Here is a 20,875-nt window from a genome sequence, read left to right as displayed (position 1 = left end):
ACTACCAAATAGAAAATATGACTGCATCTTATCATCATTAATCCTTAATCTGAATTTCATTCTACTTCCCTGTTTTAGAGAAAGTTTTGAGATTAAAACTGATCTTTCAATTTTTATAAAGCAAAGGTAAAAAAAATAAAAATAGAAGCAGTAGATGTAAGTGGAAAACATTTCCGTACTCATTGTAAACTCAAATTCTATTCTAGCTTGGTATTTTTCTCTCAATTCTTTTCATTTCTAGGAATAATTTTATTAAAGTAAGAAGGAATAACCAACCATTCACTAGAATTTGATGGTTCATAAACTAGCACTTTATTTTATATTTCTTGCTTGGATGATTTATAGCTAAGGTAATTAATTGCATTTTTTATTCTTTAACAATAACGTTTAACCTGCAGTTTATTATTTATGAGGAACATGTGAGATGCTTACAAAAACTCACCGGCACATAAACCAAAATGGCCACTGACAGCAAGATTTGCAAGATGGGCAGAAACTGAGCATTTTGCAAGGGGTCTGATGCCCACCCAACTCATAAATACACTGAACATTAGCAATACAGAGACAATGACTATTTTTAAAAATATGTATTCATACACACAGATCGTGAAAACAGAAGTTGTCAATATGGCTTAATGCATTGGAGCCATCCAATGCATCAGAATTGGATGTATACAGCAGAATTTAACTTCTTTGCTCCAAACTTCTGCTCTCACAGCCATGAACATATGCCACAGGTAGGTTTCAATCCCTAATGGCAAGTTCAAACACTGTGGAAATGAGCAAGGGTATTCTACTCTCTGTCTCACAGTGAACTCAGTGGAACATTGCTGAACCTGGGACCCATTATTATTCCACACCAAAGCTGTAAAATGAACCCCAGGAACAACATCACACATTGCTGTCTGTGGGTGGGGATGAGATTCCAGCTTGTGCTCATCCAGGGTCTGACAGCTAGGCACCTGGAAAGCAGCCTGGTCCCAAAGGCTTAAACCAGCTTATGGTTAGAAAGCCACATGAGAGAAATTAAACAAAATACTCATAGAAAACCATCAACCCCACATGTCATGGACTGCTGGATAACCTGTGTGCAAGACAGACAGAACCAGAAAACAGGTAATATGTAGCTCTACTGCCTGATTTATTTCCTTGTGGCTTTGCCTTACACTAACCTTGTCCTTCAGTCTTCAGTTTTCTTACCAATATTAACACCTTGGTTAGAGTCTTATTAGTCTTTTTTTCCACAGTGCCTTTGATTACTCATATGCTTAATACTCAAGATATTCTACATGATTAGTCACAGAAAGATCTAATTCCCTGCAAGTAGTAACACTGGAAGCATGGCAAAAGGATCTAAAATGTGGCTCAAAAAACTTCTTTTATTTTTCCAGCTGTGCCTTTTCAGAAAGCAGCAGGATCTACAGTACTGCCAAAAAACTGATGATCAGGTCCACAGCAGGTATTTAAGGAAGTGGTAACAAAGCCTGCAGTAGACCCTTTGCAGACAAACATAAAAAGGGGAAATGATATTGGAATATTTATCATGGAAAGTGATATGTGAAAACCCCATCAAAAGCACGATGTTTGACCTGATAAGAGACACACCACAGTAAAAAACCAAACAAGAATGGGAAAAAAGGCACAAAATTCAGTTTTCTTTTGATGTCTCAACTTTAACCAACAAATCCAGCTTTCTTAGTGCTCCATTCCTTGTCCCTGTCTTACTCACCTCTGTGCTGAAAGCTGAGCAGCACTAGAACAGACACATGAAAGGTCTGGGTTTACTAAGCTCTAAACAGATTAGTCTAATTTAATATTTGCTTTAAGATTTTTAGGCTATTAATCAAATTATTAAAATATTTGTTATGGGTTTGAGATTATTTTTTCTTAAGTTAATCGAGATATATGATACAGCCCTCATTCCTTGGGAAATAACTCCCTTAGACCAGATTTTCTGGCACAGAAAGCACTGCATGATGCTGCTGCATAGGCAGTAATTTTAAAACTGTTTTGTTTATCTTGACTCAACTCCATTTATTTCTCATCCACTTATACACTTACCAGGTCTCATTTCAACTCAGTTTCATTTGTATATCTCAAACCCAGCATTGAACTATACAACTTCAGAACACACTGAAATATAATGGTAAAAATATAACAGCTTAAAAACTCTTTTTATTGGTGGTAAAAAACAAAACCAAAAAACTCCAAGGCCATCATCATAAACTCCTTGAATGCAGTATAAACTCATTGCCTCAAGTAAATTAAAAATAAGAATTTAAACTGAATGTGTCAAAACATAATACTAAATGGTCCAGGAGAGGGGAAAAAAGAAGTCAACCAAAAGCTTAATGTAAGTCCAAAAACACCTAAAAACTCTGAAGAAACATAGCTTGACATTCTTTCCCTTTTACCTGTTTAAAATACTCTTAGGCCTGTATATTCTGCTGTGTTTAATGAAGATAGAAACATTCATTCAATTTAATGTTTATCATTTTAAGGTGGAAAGGTTCCATGTGGTAATCAAATATATAAGAGCTCAGCAAGGTTTTTACTAGAAGGTAAACTGGTTTTGTAGCCTGATATTATACCTAATGAATTTAGTGCAGACTGCATTTTCATCTTGGAGGAAACACCCTAAAAATATTTAGCATTTCATTTTCCAGGAAATTTTAATTTGCACATGCTCAGCAGTTTCTAAAAACCGAACTTCAAATAGTTTTTAGGCATGAGGTTAGGGGGAAAAAAATTCTAGTTAGCAAATTAAACACACAAAAATATTCACAATTTTCTTACATGCACCAGGCATTATTTTATCATCAAGTTATCAATCATGAGATATAACTTAAAAACAGAACAAAAATGCTAGTAGATTTAATATGTGCTCCTCTCACCTTTCTAATGCTATGAACAACCTGTTTTTTATTTTAGTTGGTACATTGGTACTCCCTTCCTGGGAGATGATGCCAAGCCAGACCTTGACTATGAAATAAATTAACTTTTTTCTCCCACTTGAAGAAGCCCAAGTTAAAAAGACTCAGTTTGAGCTTTGACAGCTTGCAAAGGCACAATGACTTCAGGAAGAATAGGAACAGTTCAGTATCACTTCAGTGTTGCAGTGTGCCATGCAGAACTCTGTCTTACACAAAAATCAAAATACCAGTCTGTTCACTTGCCTATCCACCTCCATTTAAAAGGTTGTAAGTATGTTTGATTTGGGAAGGACAAAGATCTGTACCGTACTTGTCTTTAAAAGAAATGTAATGTGCACATAACACTGAAATATATGATACTTGAAACAGACAATAAGGAGTGCTCAGAGAAATCCCTGCAGAAAAGTTAGTTTAAAAAAATAATAAATCAAGATCTGGGCTTTCATTTAACATTTCATGTTAAAAAGACCAAACCAGCCTGACAACAACCAAACAATTCTTCTGTCTCTGTGTAACACATACAAGACGCTCTTCCCCCTTCTGCCATGCCTTTTAGGCTCCATAACCTCAAGCTAAAATAATAAAAAGCAAATGAACTCCAATTACAAGGTGCACTGTATAAAGGTCTCCTTTGCACTTTCTGTCATCACAGCTCAGCTGGAAGGCGTTTACCTGCCCGAGTGGGTTCCTATGGCGACCACTGCTCCGCTGGGATGGAAATCCGCACAGTGCCCGGGCTCCTGCACAGACCGGGAGGCACAGACACGTTATTGCCCTGGCCACATCCTCAGCGCCCAGCACCTCTCCTTAGACCAAAGCTATCCTGAAAGTCTGAGCTGAGCTGACACAGAAAAAACCTCTCTCAGTGTATCAGTGACATGCACTACACAAACAGCTGGTAAGTAAAAGGCTGACATTTCTGTGCAAAAAATAATTTTGCTTGGATATTAGCAGAGAACTAGCCAAGCTACAAAATGAATGACTGTAAGGAAAGGACATCTAAAGCCAAACCTTCACAACTGTATGATACCCTCTTCAGATTGTTTGAATAACAGGGGGAAAAAAATGAACTGTAACAAGAATAAAGAACTAAGACTTATTCAAGTTGGCTTGTCAAAACGACATCAAGCAATGGTAACCAGATTACATCTCATACAATGTCTGATGAACCTTGGTAAGTTTATCCAAGCTTCCAGATAGCTGTTTTTAGAAGCATAACTGTAGAATTATTGCTTGCAATCAGGTGGGACAAGAGTGTTTCAGAAACTGAATGCTTTTTCCTATTTTCTAGCTTTATATTTAAATTAAAGGGTTAACATCTAGCAGCCTGGTCCATTTTCTAGCTATATATTTAAATTAAAGGGTTGACATACATCTAGCAGCCTGGTCCATTCCAGTGTGTGGTCCACAGAGTTCCACATACAAACTTGCCTATCTTGGGCACATGTTAAAAATAAGTCTTTGAAAGGATGAGATGCCAGTCCCCAGAGCTCATCGGTATGTCCCTAGAAAGAAACCACACATGATTTAACAATTAATAAAATTAAAATTCTTAAAATAACACACCAGCAGAGAAAACCTTTACGTTTTTGGGTTATACTTCAAAAAAAACCAAGTTATGCTCACCTGTACCTCTACTATGAAACCATCATTAAATGTTCCCCTCAAAACAAAGTTTCGTGAAGTACCCACTAAAAATTGATCAGCTTTTCCTTCTGCTACTGCTCTGATTGTTCCATACTGGTCAGGAACCTGGAAAAAAAAAACAAAACATCTGTCAAATCACATCAGGTATCTTGATAGGTGCTTCATTTTGGAGGCCACAAATAGAGCACAGTGACAGTATCAGAACTGGAGTTTTCCCATTAAAATGAGCAATCCAATTATTGTAACCTCGATCAGAGCTTGACCTGAAACTTCTCTCATCTATTTGTTCAGTACACGCATACAAGATATTATTCCAAGACATTCATAGTTATATAATTTTAATAACTTCATGAGAAAAAAATTACGAATTAGATTATGTAGCTTTTAAGCATCAAATTCACTAAACAAATGCACTCCCACAGCCTTACAACTCATCTTATAAGGAAAGGAATAATACACAGTTACTATTTACTTTCCAAAACACATTTTGAAAACCAAGAAAAATCTTGTAGCACACTGTAAATGCTTCCTGATTTTCTTAATGTTTCCTCATGAGCCTGAAGTAAATGTTCATATGCCTTATGTTAGCAATGATTTTGAATTTTGATGACTGTTTATTGCAGACTTGAATTCTAATACACTGGGTTTTTTTTACAGTGTGCAATTGTTTGTTTTCTAAATTATTTCATTTGTGAAAATGCATTAATATAAAGTGATAACGTGAGATAAAAAAATCAATCTGTCAGAACTCTGGTAACGTAAAAATTAGCTGTGACACAGTATTATTAGCAAAAGGAAAACAAACACTGATATGAATAGAGTGTGTTACTTAAGCCTAAGAATTGTATGTGATAGGTAGTGGTTACCTTCTCTGCCATGTTTTCTAATGTCAGTATTAGATTCAAGGCAGTAACAAATTCTAGACTGAACTTACATAACTGTTAAGAAAAAAATGCCACAACGAATGGACAGTAGGTAAGTGGAGTAAACCGGTGTTTAAAGAACTGTTAAAGGAGAACACATGATTTCAAGGTAAGGGAAAACCCATGTTTTTAAAATCCAAAATACATGACCTTTTCCAATTCATCCCCACTGACCCAGCACTGCCATATTGCCAAATCACAAAGAACAGGCATATTCACTGAACACTGGTTAAGGCTAAATTTAAAAGAAGTTCCTCATAATAGCTTATTAATTATTATTACAGAATTCCAAAAGGTATTCTATCCCTTTTTTACCTTATGTCAAACATTCCACTAAAACCCTCAAATGCTGGTGACATTGTCTTTCTCCAGAGAGGCAAACTTTTAAAAACACAGGCAATTCTAAAGAATATCCTCAAAACATGCTCTTGAACAGGATGAATTAAAAAAAAGCCCAAACAATCAAAGAAGGGTTTTGAAGAAAGAAAACCCTTAACATTTCTGTTCAATTTAAACACAGGAGAACTGAAGCCTCATATAGGCTCATTTATAGGCTTAAATTTAAACACTTTTATTATAAAACATTGTAATCCACTTAAAAAACAGAAACCAGAAGGCTGCATCCTAACTTCCCCTACTAAGGGTGGGGAAGGCTCTGTCTTGCTAGCCAATACCTTCTTCAAGGCAATTTCCTTGTCACTCTTGCTTTCTTACCTCAATTTCCCTTTCAGGATTCAAATCATGATCCCACAGGATGATCTTTCGGTCTTTCCCACCTCCAGTTAGCAGCATTCCATTCCTCATTTGACAGAGTGTGAACACACTGCCATCATGAGCTTTGATTTGTTTGCTTATCTGATATACTCCTATAAGCACAAAAAAGAAAATAAAAGAACACTGCTCGTTTTTTCACCTGTGGTTTACGAGAAGCTTTGCCTTTAGGCAGAATAATGAAGGAAGTATATAATAATAATTACATTTGGACTGTCAGGCTCTTAGTAGTGCAAACACAAGGTGGTAGTGTTTTCTTACAGGATAAAAAGATAAAAGAAAGGGCCCGCCTTCCTGAAGAAAAACTATTTTAGATCGATTGTCCTACAAAATGTGAACGCAAAACCAAAACCAACAATTGGCAAAATGCTTTCATTTCTCTGCTTTCCAAAGGAACATAGTTTTTCCAGATGCAAGGGAAACTGTCTTTTAGAGTAAAAAAATATTTAGCAAGTCATTATTAGAAAAGAAGTAAAGATACTTTACTAAAAGAAACTAGAAGACTTGTTGTCTATAGTCTTTGGGGAATAAAAGGCCAATTATTTATAGCAAAGTTTCCAGGATGCATGAACCTAATATCTAAAGCTGGATGCTGCCACACATAAAAATAGTACAACCAGCATTTGGCATCTATCAAGACAGCAGTCTACCCAAAGGAAAGCACTTGGAAGAATGGAGGAGATGAGAAAATTAAACAACAAGGGTAGCGAAAGAACTCTTCTGCATCCTCATCAGGTCTTCACATCAAAAGAACTGCTGTTGGAAAGTAATTAAAAAAACCTAAATAAAGCAAGATTCTGGTGCTGCATATTTTCAAATAGCTATCACAGAAAAATGGAACAGCACCCAGCTATGAGCTGAACTTTGCTGACTCTGCCTATGGCTCAAGTCAGTTCAAATCAGTGTGCTCTCACACTGTGAAAGAGAGTATGAGATCAAGTCCTGAGACCAATCTAATGTGCTAAACCAACTAAAAACCCCACTGTTAGTTAAGGCAATGTAAATAAACATTCAATTTGATAATGCCTAGGTTTATACTGATAAAAGGATTTTTTTGCACAAGAAATTAAAAATTAAATATCAGATAATATGTTGAATTACTTTTCCATTGCAGTTAGCTTGAAAGATGAGAAAAAGATTTACCTACAAAATCAGACTTACTGTTAAAAATGTACTTTTTACATGAATGTTTTCCTGGCATACCAACTTAAACCAGAGTGTTTGAAATAGCTGCCAAATAAAATGAATTATCATTGAATTTATGAGAACTTAACTTATGCCAGGTCTGCATATGTTGGGTAACAAGTAATTTTCCTTTCTTTTTTGCAAAAGGTTTGCTCTAAAGAGTTAGTTTTCAATTTCAAATTTCAAAGCTATTTTTTTAAGTATATCAAGACTTGAGGGTCTGCTAAACCAGAAACTGTTATTCATGTAACTGCTACAAATAAGCATTGCAATTGCACTTCACGTACAAGTCCTATTAATGTCAGCTCCACCACTTAAGGGAATTCCTCTGAGAATAAGCATGGTGCAACATAAGCCTTAAGAGGCAAAGGCAGCCTGCAGAATCCCTAAACTGATCCTTTTTCAAATCACCAGATCAAAGGAAAGCTGATTAATCACATTTTTGAAAAATACAAAACATTTAGATAAAGTAGTTTACATTCATTTCATGCACAGTCTCATTAATTATAGAGAAATTTCAGACTGCTCTTAAGCCAGCAAATTCATAGGACTTGCAGGACTTTAGCACCACCTGTTACTGACAGGAAGTGAATGCTCTGAGTCAGGCCTATTTCTCTACTCCTTCCCTAATGCCTTGCTTTAAGCTTGTCTTCTACAGACTATGTAAAATCTGTGATTAACCCCCAACATATCCTACCTTTAGCTCCTTTTCCTGGAGTAGCTTCAACAGTAGTTTTGCCCCATATAAGTATTATCCCACCTGAGTCTCCAGTGAGCACATCACCATTTCCCAAGAAAGCCAAACACTGAACAAATTTGGGTTTCTCGTATTTCTGAAACAAAATAAGCAAGAGAAAGGGATGACTGCTCGTACTTGTTACGTAATTAGAATAATGCACCCGTACTCTTACACCCTGCATTCACATAAGCAGAATTTAGCTTTTTTTTGGTATGTTTACCTCTCTGATCAGACAGCACATGGTAATAATGAAGCAAACGTACAGAAAATGTGGTTTCCATTGATTTAAAACTTCTGGTATCAAGATATTATTACCCCAAATATCCCTTGCTTCCTTGATAATGAATTGCCGCTCCAGGTCCAGAAAAATATATGAGATTTGCCACATGTAATTATGGTATTTGCATCAGTGGGATGGAATTCTACAGCAAGAACAACTTCATTTGTAGTCTGAAATAATAACAGAAATAATATTTATTCAGATAAGACATTAACTACTAGAACCACATGTAAACCCCCAAATTTCAGAACAGAGATATGTAAAACTACATAGCTCATTGTATGTTTGAAAGGTTTTTTTAAGTGTTTTGTGTTAAGTCAGCTGTCTGAATGACTGCACATATAATTTTATATATATTGATTTTTCACATATATAAGAGATCTTTATTAAACTTCGGTATGTAAGTTAGGGTTTTACATTCCCTTTTAAATCACAAAAAGCTTATGCTCTCTTGAATAGCTAAGAGTTCTGCCAAGGAAAATGAATAACGTATAAAAGACACTTTTTTGAATTGAAAACCCTGCTTAGTTTTTACACAGACTATTTGTTATTCTGGATAAAAAAGCTGTGACAGAGGCAAGTAAGACAACAATAATATTGTAGGATTATATCCATAATTCTCTTTCTGAAATTCCATAAAGCTTCTTTTGGGTTCTTTTCTTTCCTTTCCTCCTCACATAGAAGAAAAAGAGAAGTCTGAGTAACTCAAAACTTTGAAACATAGAATCCCACCTTTGTTTTTTTACTGGTTGCATGTACTTTCACTGAATTACCAACATCTTAAAGTATTTCATCCCTTACCAATAGATTTTATAAACATAACAAACTGACTGGTCATTTACTTAACTTCCAATGTATATTCAACCAAACTGTCTTTGAAGACAGTTCTTATCTCCTGCAGGCAGTGACTACAAAATAAGAAAGTAAATGTATTTATTTCTACAGGATTTCAAAACAGGCTGCCCAGAGGGGTCGTGGAGTCTCCTTCTCTGGAGGTACTGAACACCTGCCTGGGCATGATCCTGTCCAAGCTGCTCTAGGTGAACCTGCTTTGGCTTGGGGCTTGGACAGATGATCTCCACCGGTGCCCTCCAACCCCAGCTGTTCTGTGATCTACACATGACAGTGCTGTTAAACCTCATCTTTGAGAGCAACTTTTCCTACTTCACAACTTTTGGCTTACTTTAAAAAATAATCTTTTTTTGTTGTTGTTTATAGCCATATTTATTGAATTATGTTTCTCACAGAGTCTTCATATGAGCAAATCTGCTAAGTCAAAAAAATAATTTGGAATTTACGGACTGAAAACCTTAATGGAGAAAGAAACTAAGAAACTTTTGTTTTGCATCAGCTAAGTTTGCATCAGCTAAGAAGCTTTTGTTTTGCATCCCAGCTCAAGGGATGCAAGTCTGCTCACACCATCTTCCATGGAAGGTGCTTAAGATACTGTAAGACCAAGTCCTAGATGTGAATAAGTTCTGAAGGGCAAGCTGTCCCTGCCAAATAATTTTTAGCCAATTCTGAAACACTGAGGAACTCCCCTGAGTGCAAAACCAGTCAAAACATCATGTCAGTGAAAGGGAGATACAAGGCATATGCCAAATAGTTTCACATAAAATATCAAAAAATGAAAATACTGTTATAGAATAAATTAAAACTTTTAGAATACAGTTCGTATTGGTCAACACAATCTAGAGAAAACAGGTCAAACCAACATGATTTTGTTACCTGAAATGGCAAGTTTCTAATGATATAGACATATATGCTTGTGGAGCATGATTTCTAAAAATAGACAAATACTCAGTCCCACATGCATGAAATATTTGCTTGCTTGATACTGGATAACAGGAATGATTGGGTATTCCCAATGAAATCAACTCTACATTAGCACTGAGTGAAACACCTCTGACAATATCTCATTGCTCTCAAATTTGGAAAGTTTGAAAAAAAACCAGAAAAGCAGACAAGACTGCAATCCATGAAAGTACCTAGGACTTCAAATGAGAAGAGACATATACTGAGAATCAATAATCAGAATTTGATTCAGACAAAATTGAAATATGGAATGTTTAGAAGTAGTTAATTTCTTTAAACAACTACAGACTGAATCATCAGTTTAGTTTCTTTAAGTTCCCAGGATTTTTTTTTTTTAAATTAAGAAACCATCAGACAATGCTTTATTTGCATTGGCTTTTAAGGATGAGTAAAATGCAATTCCAAACCCTTCAATATTCAAACCACTTCCAGTAAACAAGTTAAGAATACCTTTCTGTGGAACCCTTAAACAAGCCAGCAGTATTATACAGTTGCAGTTTCCAAGTAAGATCAAAAGCATGTCTCACAAACTTGTATTTATGGGAACAAAACCACTTGTATTTCAGAATTTTCATGTGCAAAAATTACCTTTATCTCTGCTATTTTTGATTTCCTCTGCCAATCCCACACAGTAAGCATATGCTCATTAGAGTCATCAATTACACACAAATGAGTACCAGAATCCTAAAGGAAAAAGAAAAAAAAAAAAAAAAAGAAGTAAAAAAGAAGTACTGACAAAGTACTATCATACCCATTTTAGAAACATGGCAGGACAGAGATATTAAAAAAATCCACAAAAGTAGAAATATAAATTAACCAAGTCCTTTTAAAGTAATTACAACCTCTCTATATATAGGGAATTTTCCTTTTTTTCTTTCTTAAAGACAGACATAAATTTTTGTATAATCTTATAAAAAATGATCATGCTTCAAATAGCATTCTAGGAAAGCTTTTAAAGTATCTTACCAATTCTTGACTCTGGTTTTGTTTGTTTTTATGATGGGTGTTTTGTTTGTGGTTTGGATTTATTTTTTCTTGTTTGCAATTTCATGCTGACAGCAAAGAGATTTCTTTTGCTATTCTTACAAATATTTTGTTTTTCTGCAGGTCTCAGAGGACAGACACACAGCTCCACATGTGTTTTTTTCCTAAATGCCACCATCACATATACATATTATCAGATTCTGTAAGCATAGTTTCTTCCTTATGGGTCATAAAGTGCCAGCAGCTTCATCATGTAGTTGGTAAAACTGCAGCAAAGGTAACACTTTCTGGACAAAACAGTGCTTACAGAGGAGGTAGAGCAGCACTAATACTATTAAATAATTGAAACCACTTATTTTGAAGAACTTTATAAAAAAAATGGTAAATGTATGTCTACATGTAATTAAGGAATAGAGAAAAAAATATTAAACCCATCCTTATTCCCAGCAATGCACACTTGCACAAACCAGCTGTTTCAAGGACATTTGTAGAAAGATTTGGAGGAGACTTTAATTATCATCAAGTTGATTCTTGCACTTCATTCTCTAACAAATTATGAAAATAGAAGTGGCTAAAGCTGTTATTCCCAAGCACTATTCTGAGCAGTAATATGCAAATATACATGTGAATTATTAGGTGGGAAGAAACCCTGAAGACAGCATTGGTACTGTGTGCAGTTCTTGAGGGGGTTAATAAATTCTGTGGTAAAGACACAGTTTTAGATACTGCACACAAACTATTCCAGTCTAGTGAGGAATCATATGAGACTGTAATAAGAAATGTAATTCAGTTTCAGCTGCAAAACAGAATCAATAAAAACTAAAATCCAGTCCCCAAAAAATTCCATGGGTTTTTTGTTTTTGCTTTTAAAATGATGGAATACACTCTTATTCGCACTGAAAAGGATCTCCATCCAAGTATGTAAATTTCATTGGCTTGTTGGAGTGACAGGAATGCCAATACTCCTTTCACATTATTTACTGAAACACAAAATGTACTATATCTAACACAGCAACATTTTAATGCTATGAAATTTTTTTTCAATTGCTTTCTTTCTTCCAATTGCTAAGTGAAACTGCAGCAAGAGAGTGCAGGAATTTCTTTTCAACAGGTCACCCAGAGACACTGCTGAGTTTCCATTCTTGGAGATTCCCAGAAGCCAGCTGGACCACAGCCTGAGCAGCCTGCTCTGACAGAACCTGCTGTAAGCAGGACAGTGCATGAGGGGATCTCCAGACATCCCTTCCCACCTCAGCTGTCCTATAAATCTCTTCCTCTATTAGCAAAATACTGCAGACATTGTTTTTCTGAATTTTCGGGTTTTTTACTTATATTAATTCTTCTTGATGGAATGCAAGAATCCAGCCTGGGTTTTCAGGAGGGCTGATATGTCCCAGTCTTTGCCACTTTTGGCAAAAATGCAGTGGCAGCTTAAAGATTAAAATATACCCATATTTTAAAAAAAATACAAACCCAACTCATTTCCAAATTTGAAATGAGAACTTTCATGAATGCCAAGTAGTGCACCTCCATGTGCTACCAATTTTTCCTGATAAATTCTATGGGTCTAGTAACAAAGACCCCTATTTATTTTCTATGTAAAAGAAGAGGCAAAAATGAACAAGCTATTCCTCAGGAAAAAATAGTACAAGATAATGTGAGGGCTTTTTTTTTTTTTTAATTTCCTGTTGGTGGACAAAACCTACTCCATCTGTAAAAGCAAAAAAGTTAACCCTCCTATCAGAACTCACTAAATTTTGTCTTCACAAACCTCACTAACAAATTTGTTTTTAACATCAAAATAAAAAGAACCGAGCTCCTCACAAACAAAACCAAGCCACCAAACCCAGCGTGGCCTTCAATTTCTAGTTAATGTTTTTTTTGCTTGCTGTTTATTTACTGTGCTGTTTGGTACCACAATTTTACATGTGCCATTTCCTGTTTTCCCAGCTGTCAGCTGCTTTTATAAAGTATACAGAAACTTTAGTGACACTCTTTTAATAACAAAAGAGATCAGCTGGACAACTGCACGGAGAATCTTCAGAGACTTTCTTCCCATTTCCATAGGATGGCTACGTCCTATGGAACACCCCATCTTACCGCTTTGGAAAAATCCAAGCAGCCCACTCCGCGCTCAAAGGTGCCGAGGCCAATCACCTGCAGCGTCGCCAGGCTCACCGAGTCCCACACTCTAACATGGGGCTGCAGGGGCTGCGAGGGAAAGCAAGGGCACAAACAGGTCACGGCAGGGAAAGCACCGCGCGCTGCGAGGCAGCTGCTGCCTGCATTACCAAGTGCAGAGTAAACGCACGGGGACCTGGGCTGCTGATGCTGCTTTGAGGGCACCAGCCTCACAGTCTAAAGGGGAGAGTCAAGCCCATGCTGTTCCTTATGTCTGGGCTACCGATGTGGCATTTGGTAGTTGTGAAAATACTTTAAGCAATTCAAGGAAGTGAACAAATAATGGAAGAGTCATCTTGCATTTCAGACCCCAGACTAGCGATATTATGCAACAGCTGAAAATAATAATCAAATCTGGGCTTGTATATATCAATTAGGAAATAAAGAAAAGAAACAAACCCTGGTGCACTGAGCCTCTTAACCACCACCAACCACTCAATGAAAATGCCCATGGTTATATTTCATACAACTGCTATCCCACACTAGCTTAGAAACAATCACAAATTAACTTGGCTTAAGGACAGCGTTCACCACTGAAAGTGACAAATCTTCATACTGATGGAAGAACAACCAGCTCTAACAAGATTCAGAAAATGCACACTAGAAATCATGTATACAAAACCCCCCAAATAAATTTCATACAAAGAATAAAAAATTAAGTTGAACATCTGAAAAAGGGTTATATTTAACAGGCTTCTATAGTTTATCTGTCTTTTTTTTCTCCCTCTGTCTATAACTTCATGCAAATAATGCAATTATTCAAATTCTGACAGAATTATGCTAAGAGGTGGAGAGCAGCATTTAAATATACTTGCTCTGAAATGAGCAAATTTATAGGAAAGTTTGGCATACTTTCCATGAATTCTCAAAGTTGGTTTCCTCTTCCATGAAGCCTTAAGACTATACTGACCCACAGAACTGGGGATTTGCTCTCCCTTGGGAGAACACATATTGAAAGTAATACAAAAGAAATGATGTGGCCTTATAAATCAATTACAAGCTTCCATGTTTCCATGCAGATATGGGACTTTATGAGCTTCTGCTCTTTATAATGTATGGCTGAGTGCTTCATTGTCACTGTCTTTTGCTAGAGATACAGGCTGTTACCTGAGAAACACAAAATATCTCAGTAAAAGCAGTGCTTAATATAAACTTCAGACAGAAGGTGACAATTAAAAAGCCCCAAACCACTTTTTCCTGATTTTCAAAACAAGATACTACTGCTCAACAGCTCTATTACTTACCCTTCCATCTTTATCCACTCCAGCTAACTGTCCTGTTGCAATTCTAATTTTGTCTGGATGAACTGCAAGACTAAGACAGACAGAAATATGACTTGCTTTTGCTGTCATACGTCTTCAAAACTGAGAGGTGTTTTGTAAATTTTTTTAAATTTGTTTCTCAACAAAAGCCCATGAAGACACTTATGATTCTAAATCCCACTTCTAAGGAGACAACTTGAATTTTTCTCATCAGATATTTCATTCCACACTGTACTGACTGCTTGCTGACACACAATCAGGAGTGCCAGAAGAGCCATCTCCATATGTGCCCTGACACATCTCAGGTTTGCACTACACTGGGAGTCTGCTCTAATAAAATCTACATTGTCTCATAATGAAACTCCTACACATAGTTGTGTGCCATATTTATAAACACTATGGTGTATTTTATGCCTAAACCTAGAGATGCCATGAACCTGGGAGAAAAAAGGCAGAAAAGGTGGCTGAGGGCTTGCCTGTGCACCCAGGAGTCAGGGATTTCTGCCACTTGAAATGAGTTACTGATGTAACGATACTAACACAGTGTGGTGCACTACTAGCAGAAGTAAAAATGTGCCCTTGCTTATCACATTTTGCTTTGAATCTCATGTAAAAAAACAGATTTTAGAGAATACATCCTCTCAGTCCTTGGGATTTTTTGATCTATATTAATTGCTTTCTCTGTAAAACTTCAATGGTGAAGAAAGCCATTGAAAGAATAAAGGGTGCCAGGGCAAACCTGAAGAGATCGTAATGACAGGCACCAAAATATTTACAATTCAGTTCAATTTTCTGAATGAAAATGAAGAACACAAACTAGCAGCATTCCTCCCACAGGAAGCAGTTACACAGACAAGAGAAAAGGAACTTTAGATGTCAAATTTCCTCCAGTCAAGTACTGCACAGTAGAGAGTTTATGTGCACCATTACATTTTGTGCACTACTTTTCAGACTGACCTAGCAAAATCTGTATCTACCTGTATGACAGTGGCTTCAATTTTCCTTCTCTGTTTTTTTGTTGTTTTTGTTTTTTTTGGTTTTTTTTGGGTTTTTTTCAAACATCTTTCTGATTTTCCTGACTCTCTTTATACTTGGATTGTGCACCCTTTACAAAATTAGTATGACTGCTCATTTTTTGACATGGTTTTCTAGTTCTCCTTTAAGATTGCACCTTTGTCATACTGCCTTTAAACAAGTGATTTAGAGCAGGCTAACAACAGTTTTTAATTTCTGGGACAACTACTTAGAAAGCCTTTCTTCACCCTGGCACTCTTACATCATATACATATCCCCCTGTTTTACATTTAAACCAGACATCCTAAGCTAGCACAGACTGCTCTAACACCATTTGTTTGTGCTGTGTTTACTACAGTGAAATCTACTGGGACTGATTAAACAGGAAATAACTACAACTACGGTGACATTAATTAGATTGTACATACAGCAAGAGAGGAAAAGAAATATTTCTGCATTATTGCCCACGCACTTACATGCAAATGTTGTATACTAACCATTTAACACAGTCTGTGTGACCCAAGTAGTGCCGCTGGGTTCTCTCCTCATAGTTAAATAGTACCACCACTGAGGCTATGAAATAGACAATTTCTCCGGTAGGAAGGAGGTAAACATTGGCTCGACAGTCTCTTCCACGATACCCATATCTGTATTTTTCTTTAGTTAAGAATTTCATAATCACTGAATACCAGAAAAAACCCAACCAACTTTTTTTTTTTTTTCCCTTAAAGGATTCTTGGGGAGCTCTCACATCAGCAAATGCTCTTTTAAGTTTTTCCCTCTGGAACTACAGCATGATTTCACTAATACAGTTTAAAAGGAAAAAAAAAAAAACAAACCCTATACAACTGCACTTCATGAACCCAAATTCCTCAAGAAATTATGATAATTGATGTTAAAAAATGAAATATGGTAGAAGTAAAGTAAAAGCAGTATTGTAAAAATTTTAATGTGAAATTTCATTAGGTAACAGCAGGACTTGATATTCTAATTTAACATTTTTTTACAGCAGCAGAGCTCTGTATCAGCAGGCTGGGCAGCAGAGTGCTGCTTTCATTTGGCCTTTTAAAACAATTCCTAATGCCCTACAGAAAAAAAGCAAGCTTCTGCACAGCAGCTGCCAAGTTCAGAAAAGATTTCTTTACACTGTTTTGAGAGTATTTTTTAAACAAACCAAACTTAAAAGGAATTTACACATTGAAAAACATTCTATCCAAATCTACCCAAAATATATAAAAGGCATGTTTTCTGTAGGAACATGCACAGCTCCTAATGACATTCAGAAGTTTTACATACTGTGAACGAGCCTTGGTTGGCACTGATCAAACATAATTACAACTCGTTATTTCTTTGGAACAGGTGCAGTTCTCCTCCTCTAGACTATTAATGTGGCTGCCTGCCTATATTTCAGTTCCCTGGGTCACCAGGAACAATTAAGATCATAACTCAGACTTTAACATCTAACCATGTAGCCCCAAAAATATTATTTTCCTGTTATGTCGTGAACTTCAGAGAGCTTTCCACTTCACTGCCAACCAATACACCTGCAACAGCAAGAAAAAGATGGGAAACACATTAAGCAACTTTAGCTAAAGGATTCCAGCTTCAGGTCCTGGTTAATAAGGTAAATAAAAGGAAGTGAAAGGCCCGGCCCATGTGGAGAAAGCTGGATGGATGAAGATAGTCCTTTCTCATAAATGAAGGCAGGTGCAGTAGTTCAGGTTTGGAAATATCTAAACTGCTCTTTCCAAATCTCGATTCTCCATAAAAAAGAGCCACCTTTCTATTAAAAAGAGCACTGCATGCCCAAAAATGCCCCACTACGCTACCCCACTACCCTTCCTCTTCTGCAGTGCCACCAGACCAGAGGAACATTTGCAAAACTAAACACATGCTGTAGCTAAACAATAGTTCAAAGAGGGACACTGCATTCAGCTGTCAATTAAACCCCTTTCGAGTGTGGAAAACAAAACAGATTCATATCTTGCTGCCTTCCGTTTAGCAGGGAAGAACACAATGGCTCCTCTGAAGCAGAGATTATTCACTGGCTTGCTAAGCAAACCATATCCAGAGCAATGCTGATACAACACAATGCTGAGACAGAAAAAAAGGATGCCTCTGATTCTCCTCCATTACTATTTACTTCCCCACTTGATTTTCCTCCTTGTTCTTTTAAACGTTGATGGAACTAAAAGAAACCCCAGAATGGCCTTTTATAAAAAATAACAAACCAAACAACTGAACTTTCAAAAGCAATGGGCTACAAACCAATGAAAATATTTTTTCTATCCTGAAACATTAGGAACACTATTTTCAGTAACTTCTCAGAGGAGAGAGGCCCATTTTGCCCATCTGCTGTACACAATAGCGAATGTATTGATAAGGATTTAGTAAGATTGACATCTTTGAACATTCATCCTAGAAAAGTATTAGTAACTTAAACATGTCTTTCCAAAGTATAAGTCTTCCATGCTTAGCCAAGCGAGAGCTAAATACTTTGGCATCCACTACTGAGCTCTGACATTCATGAAGCTGTGAGAAAAAAAAAAAATTACATTTTCCCAGTACCTTCCTTTCTTTTACCTCTCCTACAAAATACAGTAGCAAAGAGTGGCTGCATTTTCTAGAAGCACATTTTTTAACAAATACGTAAAGGAACCACCTGTTTTGTGGGACTATTTTTTTTGCTTTCTTCACTCTCCATCCCAGACCATCTTGACTGAAAAAAAGAGGGGTTATTGCTCCACAGCATTTTTTTCCTGCTCCACACATGCAGAACAAAGCAGCACATACAGTGCAACACAATTAATGCAATAAAATTCATGCAATAATTTACTATCTCTTCAGAAAAATGGGTGACACAACTTCAATGCTTGCTTTCCACTGAATTACAACGTTAATATTTCAGTGAAACTGATGATTAAATCAGGGAAATTGAGAGATAGTTGTCTTGATATTGTGATTATTTCTCACCAATTACAAGGACTGTTTTGTCACAACATTCGATATGTTTAAAAACTTTAAAGTTCTGGGGGTTGTTTGTTTGTTTTATCTGGCTAAAGATAGCTACTGCCCTCATGAAAAGTGATCTACCATACACCAGATTTCAGCAGTATATTTACCACTGTCTTCAATTATTCTTAGAAAGAAGAGCAGTACTGCTAAAAATAATCTCATAAAACGGAGTCTGAAATACCCTCCTGAAATTGAGCTCCTATACACTGGGAGAAAGAATCTACCAAGTCACTGTCAAAAGCTGCACCAACTGTGACCTCTGAAGCTACTAAATAAGCCAATTTTGCTATTACTAGGAATGTCAGATATGCTTTAAACAGTTTTGAAGTGCAGTATCAAAGACTGCACTACAAAGTAGAGATACTCAAACTAAATTATTCAACTTAAATGACATCACTCAGGAACCAGACACAGTCAAAAGCTCAGAGTTCCCCATGAGCTGCTTTACCTTGCCAAGCAGCTTAGGCATTTCTTCAAATGACAATAATCTGCAAGGCAGACAAAAGCTAAGTTTCCCTAGTTGAATCTACAGTACAGGATATCAGGAGTTGAATAAACCTAAAGGAAACATCCAAAAAGGAGTCCCCGTTCCCCCCCCAATAAACCAACAAAAATCCACCCCAATAATCTACCTGTTGTTTCCTTGCAGTTGGTCATAGCTGACCAGCATTTTCCAAAAGAGTAATAAAAAAGGAAAACCCAATAAAAATCATCTAGAAGGCAGGAGAATTAAAAGAATTCAAAACAAAACCTATGAATGGAACTATTCAACACTTAGTTGAACTTTCAGGTGATATTAGTAAAATACTGACATTAGTAAAATATTCTATTAGTAAAATATATTAGTAAATCATTGTCCCCATGCCTTTTTAAGAAAGTGTACAGGGTTCAGTTTGCCATCATATTTGCAAGATACAGCTGCCTTGCAGATTTGTTCCCCTTGCTAAACCTAAGCATAAAGCAGAAGGTCTGCTGTTGTTGCATTTTCCAAACTGAAGAGCAATTTTTTTTTCAAATTCATAGAGACCATTATTTAGTCCTCATAAATTTTACTGCCTTTTCCTCATTTTCTTCATCTTTCCATCTAAAAAATACCCTGCACTCATAAATAATACTGGTCTGATTTGGGATGACATTTCTCTTAACAGATTCCAAAACATATGGACAGTCTCTTTTGACTAGATTTATTTCACTTTCATTAGAACTCAGTAGCCAGCTGGTTAAACCTGAACTTAAGGTTCTTGGACATTAAATGTGTCCACACTGGGATTTGCACCTACTTAACTGAGGGTGTGATTTCATGATCAGTTTTCATCAGTCCAAACTGCTCACTGATGCTGGAAAAGTCAAGCTGATCTTCCTCCACTATGCCAGTTGAGTCCTTGCATGTTTGTGAGGCAAATCAAACTAATGTATTGGTCCTGCTTGAAAATTAACTTCACAAAAAGAGACTACATTTCAGCCAGATCACTGACTGACCCAATTCACTCCACAGTCATGAGTACCAGCATTAGCAACCAAGAGCTGTGATGGTTGGAAAATTGGGTACCACAGTTTTACAAAGCGTGAATAAAAGCTCTGTTTTCCTTCCAGTCAGACTTTAATCCTAAACTTTCGTCCTGACGTGTGACAGTGTATCATCAACATTGCTAAAAAATCTTCCTGCTTTCAGCAACCTCAGAGCATCAAACTTCAGATTATTACAACAACTCAAGTGCTGCCTAGACATGTTATTTTACTGAAGTACTAAGAAACTTACTTACACAATCACAGCTTACTGGAAAAATCTGCAGAGATGGGGGAGTGACAGGAAGACAAACATGTGCAAAAGCACATCTCTCAAAATGAACTTAATGTCTGATCTAGTAAACTTGGAGAATTTTCATCAGCCACACCTACTCAGTTCTTCAAATGACAAATTTAGTGCATTTCATACAAACTAGGTTCCAAGAAATTAACTGCTTTACTTTGGAGCTGAAATACAGAAGCAGTGTAAAGGGTGGCTGCTTTTTCTATCCTCCTTTCATACAAAAGGACACAAACCCAACATCTTCCATAGCTGAAAACTAACTATTCCTGAAGTAAAACCTACATTGATATAGTGGGAGGTAGAGAAGGACATGTTT

The 20,875-nt window shown here is 36.5% G+C and overlaps 1 protein-coding gene across 6 annotated transcripts in view; it reads right to left on the bottom strand.

Moving 5' to 3' along the window:
- EML4 (EMAP like 4) overlaps nucleotides 1-20,875 on the bottom strand; it is a 146,846-nt gene that overhangs the window by 14,915 nt on the left and 111,056 nt on the right. For all 6 annotated transcript variants that reach the window (XM_064414379.1, XM_064414380.1, XM_064414378.1 and 3 more), the window contains 10 exons: nucleotides 16,232-16,381; nucleotides 14,703-14,772; nucleotides 13,378-13,488; nucleotides 10,882-10,977; nucleotides 8,514-8,648; nucleotides 8,157-8,292; nucleotides 6,218-6,369; nucleotides 4,560-4,685; nucleotides 4,307-4,438; nucleotides 3,606-3,673 (listed from right to left, as the gene is read on the bottom strand). In XM_064414379.1, the coding sequence (XP_064270449.1) occupies nucleotides 3,606-3,673; nucleotides 4,307-4,438; nucleotides 4,560-4,685; nucleotides 6,218-6,369; nucleotides 8,157-8,292; nucleotides 8,514-8,648; nucleotides 10,882-10,977; nucleotides 13,378-13,488; nucleotides 14,703-14,772; nucleotides 16,232-16,381 (1,176 nt within the window). The remainder of the gene's footprint in view (nucleotides 1-3,605; nucleotides 3,674-4,306; nucleotides 4,439-4,559; nucleotides 4,686-6,217; nucleotides 6,370-8,156; nucleotides 8,293-8,513; nucleotides 8,649-10,881; nucleotides 10,978-13,377; nucleotides 13,489-14,702; nucleotides 14,773-16,231; nucleotides 16,382-20,875) is intronic.

This window comes from Passer domesticus, chromosome 3, assembly GCF_036417665.1.
Source record: "Passer domesticus isolate bPasDom1 chromosome 3, bPasDom1.hap1, whole genome shotgun sequence".
NCBI classification, from domain to species: Eukaryota; Metazoa; Chordata; class Aves; order Passeriformes; family Passeridae; genus Passer; species Passer domesticus.
This window is presented reverse-complemented; position numbering and strand designations above follow the sequence as displayed.